General features: G+C 36.4%; 2 protein-coding genes across 4 annotated transcripts; one reads left to right on the forward strand and one right to left on the reverse strand.

The window, feature by feature from the left end:
• Positions 1–777: 777 nt before the first annotated feature.
• Positions 778–4,572, forward strand: LOC113318078. 2 transcript variants are annotated; one of them, XM_026566206.1, is made up of 6 exons: positions 778–1,001; positions 1,130–1,423; positions 1,525–3,005; positions 3,271–3,684; positions 3,887–4,107; positions 4,215–4,572. In XM_026566206.1, the coding sequence occupies exons 2-6, from the start codon at positions 1,296–1,298 to the stop codon at positions 4,464–4,466; spliced, it is 2,496 nt and encodes an 831-aa protein (XP_026421991.1). In that variant the 5' UTR covers positions 778–1,001; positions 1,130–1,295; the 3' UTR covers positions 4,467–4,572. The 2 variants fall into 2 exon arrangements, with proteins under 2 accessions (XP_026421991.1, XP_026421989.1); XM_026566204.1 differs by having other exon boundaries at positions 778–989; positions 4,215–4,538.
• A 771-nt stretch (positions 4,573–5,343) lies between these two features.
• On the reverse strand, positions 5,344–8,132 carry LOC113316998 (thioredoxin-like fold domain-containing protein MRL7L, chloroplastic). 2 transcript variants are annotated; one of them, XM_026565157.1, is made up of 6 exons: positions 7,966–8,132; positions 7,584–7,780; positions 6,925–7,448; positions 6,133–6,214; positions 5,920–6,031; positions 5,344–5,831 (listed from the first exon to the last, which is right to left on the reverse strand). In XM_026565157.1, exons 2-6 carry the CDS (start codon positions 7,776–7,778, stop codon positions 5,692–5,694), a joined length of 1,053 nt encoding a protein of 350 aa, XP_026420942.1. In that variant the 5' UTR covers positions 7,779–7,780; positions 7,966–8,132; the 3' UTR covers positions 5,344–5,691. The 2 variants fall into 2 exon arrangements, with proteins under 2 accessions (XP_026420942.1, XP_026420943.1); XM_026565158.1 differs by having other exon boundaries at positions 7,987–8,128.
• Between the last annotated feature and the right edge of the window lie 1,505 nt (positions 8,133–9,637).

Genomic DNA, 9,637 nt, shown 5'->3' on the forward strand with positions numbered 1-9,637 from the left:
AAATTGACGACCGAGAAAGCCGACTCCATGCTGAAACAATTCCACATTTTGGTTTTACATTCAGAAGCAATATCATAATGAAAAATATACATCCTGACATGCTATGGTTGAATATAAACTACATCAGCGCATAGCCTCGGACTTTCTTATTCTTTGTCCCGTTGATAATTTTCGCGGCAGAACTAGAAATCGAATGTGGGAGGTACTTAGAAGCTAACTGGACTTGACAAAAAATCTGCACCGGGAGATCACGCCATGAAACCAGCATTTAGTTCGTATTTTCTTACAAGGCAGTGGATGATTGTTACGGGCAACTAAGAAAAGATGGGTTATCTAACAGCTGATGATATTCTGAGCAGACGATGACAGAAACTGCACGCGTGATCATCAAGAAAGGAATGTCGACAGATCATTTATTACGTTACTTATTTTCCGCGGTCAAAATATATTTACCCAATCAAACAAGGAATCACATGTTATTACTGTGAGTCTGTGACTGTGACTGTGACCGTTCTGAATTTGCCATGTAGTACAAGCTTCTTTCGACTACCGCGTTAGGCCATGACTCGTATGAACCCACTCAACAATCAGCGGTGAAATTTTAACCATTGGATTCATAACAAAAATTACCATACCCAACGTGGCAGTTCCACAACGGTCAAAAACATGCTGAATTTGGGATCATATTTTGGGCTATTTTTCTTTCCAAATCAACGAAATGGAAATATAGAAAGAGATGGTCTTCACAGGGAACTTTTAGTGGGGGTAGGGGAGTTTAAGTAATTTTCCACAAGACTTTGAACTTTTCGTATCGGAAAAGATCCAAAAATAAAAACAGAGACAATTCATCATCAATACCGATAAAAACTCATTGATTTTCAATGATACTTGTTGCTTTATATAACATGTACTTTGAATGACAATAACAGATTACGAGATTTTCATGTAAAACCTAATTAGAGAAGTGAAGAAGAAGAAGAAGAAATCAAGTTGGGTATCAAGTACCTTTCTCCCCCTTAATACTCTGCTTCAGCTTAGCCATTAATTTCTCTTTTCTGACTTAAATTAGGTCAGGTTTCAACTTCTTTTACTGAATTGTTTCTTCTTTCTTGATTCTCGTTTTTTACAGGTAGAAAGTCACTTCCTTTTTTCTCTCTCTCTGTATGAAAAATTCAATGCTGGTATCAGATTTTGTTGATGGAAATATGGTTCATCTTGTTCTTTTAAGAAAACTTCCTTAAACATGTACACAAAAGTTGTTGACATTTAATTAAAGGGAACACAAGGATTCATTTATGTCTGGAACCCACTTCTGCAGTCCGATGAACAACAAAGGGTTTGTCATGTTTCTTAGTTCTATCTGGGTTTTCGTCACCACGTATACATTTTTTCTGGGAAAATTCATAATCAGATATTTCTTCAGGTAATTAAATTCATGGGTTTTCTTTGATTTTGTAGATTAAGGGTTTAAATTAATGGTGGGTCTTTCTGGTTCCGTCTTAACTCTGTTCTTTTTGGTTGCAGATTTAATGTTGGAGACGGTGTTCGGAAACAGAAATCGGACTATTTTCCTGTTCTTCAACATAAAATCAATAATCAGATTGATGAATCAGAGTCAGACAGTTCAGAACCAAAAATTGAACCGGAAGTTTGCAGTCTTCGACAGGAAATCAGTAACCAGATTGATGAACAGAAACTTGAACCCGAAGTTTTGAGTCTTCAACAGGGAATCAATAACCAGATTGATGATGATTTAGATGGTTCAGAACAGAAACTTGAATCTGAAGTTCTCAATTTCCTGGATACAGAGTATGTTGCTGATGATGATTTAGATGTTTCAGAACAGAAACTTGAATCTGAAGTTCTCAATTTTCTGGGTACAGAGTGTGTTGAGGATGATGAGGTTAATGAAAAAGAGACACCAAAATTCAGTTTCAAATTTCAGTTTCCAATTTATGAAGAAACCAGAGGGGAAACCAACGAGGAAACTGAAGAAGAAGAAGAAGAACCAGAAGTTAGCCCTAACAGTAGTTTAATCCCAATGAACACAAATACTAGTAAGTATGAGTTCTTACCTGGTCAGAATATTAGTAGATTCATTCAAGAACCGAAAGTTATGAACTTTACTGTTAATCAATTATATAATGATGGTTTGATTGAAGAAAACAATGATGATGATTTTCATGGTGGGTCCTTAGACAAAACCTTTATTAAACCCTATTTGAAAATAGAAAATTCTGTTGATGAAATTCTGGATGACGACTCTTGCAGTAGACAGAATTATGAGAAAACAGAATCTGTAAAACCAACTGAAGTACAGCTTTCTGAAAAGGAACAATTAGTGGGCTTAGAAAGTACTAATTTTGATGGAGCAGAGAGTTTGACAGAGGAAGAGGAAATTATTGGTTCTGATTTCGATAGAGATTCGGATTCGGACTCGGCTGAATTCGGCGAGACTATGCTGGAAGCAATGGAAGATATTCAGAATTCTTCTGATGCAATACATGCTGAGACCTCAGAAACTATGGACCCAGGATTGAATGAATGTCCTGAAGTAAATGATTTGCAGAATTCAAGTATTCTGGGGACAGAATTTCTAACTGTAAGTGAATTTGATGTAAAAGAACAAGAACCAAACTTAGAAGAATGCAATGGAAAAATGAAGAATCTATTGAATGACTCCGGAAATTCTAAAGAGCAGAGTTTGCAGAAATCGATATGGCCCGATACTGAAGAGGCGGATGAGTTCGAGTCCCTTTGGGAGCATCAGGAGCTAATAGAGCAGCTGAAAATGGAGATAAAGAAAGTTAGAGCTACAGGACTTCCAACAATTTTTGAAGAATCCGAGGAGTCCCCTAAGGTGGTTGAAGATCTTAAGCCATGGAAGATTGATGAAAAGCTTTTACACGAAGATCGAATTGGCGAGCTCCACAATTTCTATAAAATCTATACAGAGAGGATGAGGAAATTCGATATCTTGAATTATCAGAAGATGTATGCAATAGGTCAGTCACCTTACTTCCTTTGTTTTGTTAACGTAAATTTCACTACATAGGAATTGTTATTCATGGCCAAATTGCCTTAGAAAATCTATGCTTATGGTTATACATGAATCATATTGGGTTTACTGTTACACTCATGAACCATGTTGCCTAAACTTGTGCCACGAAAGGTTTTCATTTTTGTGCCACAAGAGTCTTCAGGAATACCAAACAGATTTTTATATAGTTGGAAAACAATTTTCTAACAAATGCATTGATCACTCAACAGGTTTTCTTCAGCTAAAAGACCCACTTCAAACAATGTCTTTGCAGAAATCTACTACGCCAACACTCACATCAGTACTCTCACAAAGCTTTGGATTATCAAAGCGTATTAAACCAGAAGGAGAATCAATGGAAAAATTCATTAAAGAGTTGAAAGGAGAATTAGAAGTAGTTTATGTTGGACAACTTTGTCTGTCATGGGAATACCTGCATTGGCAATATCTTAAGGCTAGAGAGTTGTTGGAATCTGACCAATACGAAGTTCGTCGATACAATGAAGTGGCAGGAGAATTTCAACAGTTTCAAGTTCTCATTCAAAGATTCCTAGAGGATGAGCCCTTTCAAGGACCAAGGGTTCAAAACTACATAAAAAATCGATGTGTTCTTCGTAACCTACTTCAAGTTCCAGTTGTTAAAGGTGATACATTATTCTAAACTTGAATTGCAGGTTTTTTGCTTTAAGTCACTTCTGTCACCTTTTCTTGGTTGCATTACCCTTAAAAGATTGTTTTCATGGTTACCCCCTTAGGCTTTAGCATCATCATCTTAGGAAGTTGGGGTTTACATACATACGTAATTCTTGTTTTAAAATGTTGCACTAATGTCCAACTACAATGCAGAGGATTCAAAGGATAAAGATGGAACAAGAAGAAAAGATGCCATCACATGCTCAATGTTGTTACAAATCATTGAAGAATCAATGAAAATATTGTGGAAGTTTCTTCGAGCTGATAGGAATGAAGGAAATATGATCTTAAAGGGACTATTAGGACCTCAGATTAAGCTCCATGACCCCGGAGATGCAGAGCTTTTGGTTGATGTTCAAACAACTCTTCAAAAGGTCAAAATCTTCAACTCCACTCTCACTCATTGTTTTATGTTTCCATACTATATTTATTTTTTATTTTATCTTGTCTAATTCCCTTCTTGCTCTCTTGTAACTTTCAGAAGGATAAGAAGCTCAAAGAAATAATGAGAATCGGAAATTGCATAGTCAGGAAGTTCCAAAAGCAAAATGAAGAACACTCGAGTCAAGCTGTGTTCCATTCTCAAGTTGATCTTAAACTAGTCGCTAGGGTGCTACATATGTCAAAAATAACTAATGATCAATTAGTATGGTGTCGTAGGAAGTTAAATAATATCACTCTCGTAGATAGGAAGATTCATTTAGAATCCTCGTTTTTGCCTTTTCCTTGTTAAAAAGAACTTCACTGATATATCAGTTTATCCTCCCGTATACATGTAACTAAGTTTGAATACAGTAATTAGAACAGTTGTAGAGATGAGCATCTTACAGTTTTGTTAATTTACTTAGATTAACGTTTTTTAGAAACTTTTTGAGTTTTCAGAGTAGGTATTTTGATTGTTAATACGTAAAGGTTCGATTTACTACTGATTTAGGGTGGCAAGTTTCTGTCATCTCTATTCCAAGTTTTGCAAATTGTGAGATTTACAAACTTAATGGACCTAATTATGATACTTAGTGATCACTCTCGATGGGAACCGACAGTGACGATGGCACTGTCCAGAACTTTGTTTACTCAAACTAATTTACAAGAAGAAGGACATCAGCAAAGATGAACTTGTCTAAACATTTTCTAGTAAAACCAATTATGACCCTTCAGTGTGTTTGAATTGAGATCGTTAAAGTCCAAGTCATGGTGAGCGCCCAATCCAGGGGGACCAGCCAACTTATTCTTACACCCAAACGTGACTGAAGGGGCATGACTCTTCTTTGGCAACAAGTCCTGGGTTGGACCATTTCTTGGAGAAAAAGTATATTTATTTGCCTAAAATGGCTGGGCCACTGGGGTACACGGCTGATACTGGGGTTACCAAACCGGATTTGAGTGGGTACCTTGGTCAAACTCTTAAAACCGCAAGTCATGTTTCGCAGTAGAAAAGTCTTTCCCTACTCGTCAACTTACCTACTCATATTACCCGCTCTTCAAAGTTCAAAATTTTCAAAGAAGAGCAAGACACTCGAGAACAAAAGAAGAAGAAAATAAAACAATATCCAAAACCGAACTCATCGTTTTGGTATGTTCACAGTTAAATGCAAGCCCAAATGTACTTAGAATTGTCAAAAATTACATTTTATTCTTCTTGCAAGAAGAATTTTCCTCTTATAAGTTGCGGGATACATCAAAGGATCTGAAAATGAGAGGTATCTTTTTTAATTCTGTTTATCTTATGAAGGGTACTTGAACTGGAAATTTCTGAACCCTGTAGCCGATATGAATAAAATCTGAACAAGGGTCAGACTCACAACTGACCATATTTGATGTCTGACTCTAAACTCAGTTGATGTGTAACCTAACTAAGATTGCAAAGTTTCTACCATGACTGAAACCAACTCTAATGCACTACCCAACTTCATAAAAACATTTAGCTAACCTTTATCGTACAACATCCCCGTCACCGTTTAGTCTTGGTCAACATTGTTTGGAGCAGAAGGGATCAGTTCATGGTCTTCTTTAAGTAATGTAGCCAAGCATGGTGGCTTAATTGCTCCGTAGTAGAAGAATGCCATTATCTTTGACAACTCATCTGCCGTCCGAAACCCTTCATAATCATACATTTACAACAATTTGAGAATGACATAAAGAGCATAGAGGAATAGAACACATATTACTGATACAGTCATATGTACCTTTCTCGCGGTATAAGATCTTTCCTGCTTTGGTAAAGATAACTTCAGGAAAAACTGTAACTTTTAAGGCGGAGACAAGGTCGAGCTCAACAACAGCATCGAGAGCAACACACTGTTCATAAAAACATTCATTCACACAACATCAAGAATCTGATGATCAGTGAAAAAAGGGAATAGAGGACGAGAAGGAGCAAAGATATGATGAAATGGTACTCGAGGGGAAGGAAGCCCAGTGTTCCAGAAGATGTGAGCCACTTTCTCCAATTCTTCGAGGACCTTTTCATTTTCCTTGGGTCTGGAGATAATCATCAAATGGTAGAAAATAAACATTTCGTGTGCTGACCAACTAACCAGGTATTGTTAATCAAAAGAAATTTAGTGTTAAATAATGGCCTGTTGACAATCTAGAACACAGCTCATAGATTCATTATCCTCAATCAGCATCAGGATTCTTTTTTATACTAATCTGACTGACACATACCCGCAGATAACGGTGAGATATTTACATTAATAGTGAACCTCATAAGCAGAGGTTACCTGAAGCAAATCAGCTTCTAGAGGAGATTGGATATATGGGATTTGACCCTAAACTACCAAACTCCAGTCTATGTCCACAAGGAACACAAATGGAGACCTACAGATTCCTATTTCTTGATGTCCCCCCTAAAGGAAGTGCAAGCCAAGAGAAGTAAACTAGTAAACCCTGAATGACATGCATTTTTTTTCTTCTAAAGCTCGATATTTTCAAGCTCATCAAAACTTTCAAAGGATAAGTTTGCAACCTACAGACATTGAGAGTACCAAAAAAGGGCAAGAAAGTATATGGGATTCAATGTGGCTTTTTAGATCCCAATCAAGCCTATGTAAGTAGAGAAGAAAAAAAAAAGGTTGCTTGGGTTCTTTACACGGTTTATGCCTTCAAAAATTGGTTAAAGGCAGCAACTAGTAGCACGAAAGAAGAGCACATCGAAATAAAAGTAGCAGGGGAGAAGAAAAGATACGTACCTTTTATATCGATTATGCACGAAAACAACCAGGGGACTAATATCTTTAAATACAGTTTCCTCCCATTCTTTAGAGGTGATTTCTTTTATCGGACGGATGTAGTTATCGTCTTGCCACACAATTTCCTTATCACTATCGTAATTCTCATCATCAACATCATCCTTTTTGTTATTCTTAATTGTAATCTTATCAAAGAACTGGCCTAAATTGAAACCCCAGCCATCTGCATCTTCAGGCCAACTGGGATCTTCTTCTTCAACAACAAGAGGGTAATTAGCAAGAAGCTTCTCCATCTTCTTCGTCTTTTCAATTGGGTCATCCTCCTCCTCTACCTCTGGGTTGTTGTCAATCACTTGCCTAATTTTCCTTCTCCATTCCCGCCTCTCCTCATCATTCATTAAGCTTGGACCCTCTTCAACATCCTCATCGTCCATCACTTCAACCATTTTCTTCTCAACATCAAACTCAACTTCCTTAGCCGTCTTATCAGAAGCTCTTAAACCATATTTTCTTCTACCAGTATACTTCAGAGTTCAGAGAAACACAATCAATTAAACACAAAACTTGCAAAAACATATCCTCTCATCACTTATCAAAGTACATATTTTTATTTCACTGAAACAAGAAAGTGAAAGAGAGAGGAGAATATATCAACATACCATCAATGACGACCTACCAAACATTGATACAGTGTGATTAGAGCAGTCCAATTCTACCGAAACATTCGCGTATATCCACTGTTTTCGACTGGGAAAATGAACATGAGTAACCCAGGTCGACAAAGTATCAAAAGGTCTATCTTCTTTTAGACTATATGACAAACACTTAATATCCAGCTTAGTTTGCAACGTCATTTCTGCAGAAATCAAGAATTACTTAGTTAGACAGCCAAATGGAGGAAAATGGAGTAACGGGTCTTCTTAAAAATCAAAAACAAGTATGTTCTCAACATAATCTTCAGCATTGATAAAACAGAAGTTTAAGAAAAAAGATAATTTGTACAGAATTCCAAACAAAGCAAGCACTTGTATTTAGCCTTACCTAAATTCCGTAGCTAATTACCTTGAGCTAACAAATTATATTCTTCTTGAGTAAAACCCGCTAAGACCGAGAGAAAAATGATAGCTATTCTCTACTCTACTACAAGTACTTTCACAGATACATTTGGATAATGTACAATTTAACGTAGGTTAAAAACCGTAAAGGTTTGTTTTTTGTCTACCTACTTTCAAAAGGAAGTATAGTTGTTTCTTTTACCCGAAAAAGGAAGTACTTGTTTTGTTCAACAGAAGGCCTGAACCAACGCCGAGTTAAGATTGTGTCAAAACCAAAAAAAAAAAAAACGCCGAGTTAAGAGAAATAGTACTAAGTTAGTGATTTGAAATACCGGTTCTTATTAACTTAATAAGTGTGGGGTGTTTGGGTATAAAATGGTCGCACGTTTTCTACCCGGCAGTTGCTTTTATAAAACAGCTGGACCTGATCTGAATTTGTTTGGATCGGAATAGAAGTGTATTTTTCCAAAAGCCAACATTGATGCCTATTAAAGGTATATCTATTGGTAATGAATAGGAATATATGCAATTAACCTATAAATAGTGGTAATTGCTCTCTTTAAAATTATTAGAAGAATCATTTCTCGTTTCTTTTCTCTCTAAGCATCGTAGGAATCTCGTAATTGTGTGTTTTTGGTTAGGTTAAGGGAGTATAACTCTTGAATCCAACAATGTTGTTAGGGCTTTATCGTATCCTGAAAATATTATTTCATTGACCAATTTTATCTGCCAGTTATTTGGGAGGGGTCGAAATATTTGCTCTAAAGAATCGCAAGGTCTTGGAGTCGGTGTTACAACATTCCTTTTTGTTTACTAATTTTTCATCCTCTTGGTACCCATATTCCAACAGTTTTCAGCAAATACTTTTTCGATAATGGAGGGTGAAACTTCAACTGTTATTGCTCAATTTTTGCAATTGATGAACCAGGCTCTGAGTCAACGTTTTGACGGTGAGAATTTGACTCGTTGGCAAGAGACTGTGATATTTTTCCTGATCATTATTAAGTTGTGGTACATTCTTAAAGATGGATTGGAGGAAATTCCTTCTCTAACAACGGAAGAGACTGATGATTTGAAAGATAGACGTAAGAAACGTCAGGAAGATGGTTTCATATTTTTAGTCATATTTTGGATGCCTTGGAGACTAGTGTACAAGTATTTCGTCTGCAAAGGAATTATGGACTACGCTTGATAACAATACAAGAATTCTGAAGTAAGCAACAAGAAATTCCTAACTTTCAACTTCATGGACTTTAAAATAGTTGATAGTAAGTCAATTATTTCCATGGTCAGTAAACTTTTACTAATTGTTAATCATCTAAGGATATTGATATTGATCTTATATCTTCATTCGTTGTTGGGGTTATTATTTCTCGTATTCCCCCTTCTTGAAGTGATTAGAAGAAGAAACTTAAGCTTGTTGAAACTGACTATGACTTAGAAGGTTTACAGCTTCATCTTCGCACAGAAGAGGACTTTCGTAAATGAGAAATTATGGATGCTGAAAACCATTCTAAGGTCAATAGTGCGGAAGAATCTAAGACATGAAATTCTTTAAGATGTAAGAATGATACTCAGTTAAGAAGCAAGATCCCAACAACAAGAAGAATAGTGACTGTACTTTTGTAAGAAACCCGACCATCGTGCTCTTGAATGTC

The sequence above is a fragment of the Papaver somniferum genome, chromosome 10 (genome assembly GCF_003573695.1).
Source record: "Papaver somniferum cultivar HN1 chromosome 10, ASM357369v1, whole genome shotgun sequence".
Taxonomy (NCBI): domain Eukaryota; kingdom Viridiplantae; phylum Streptophyta; class Magnoliopsida; order Ranunculales; family Papaveraceae; genus Papaver; species Papaver somniferum.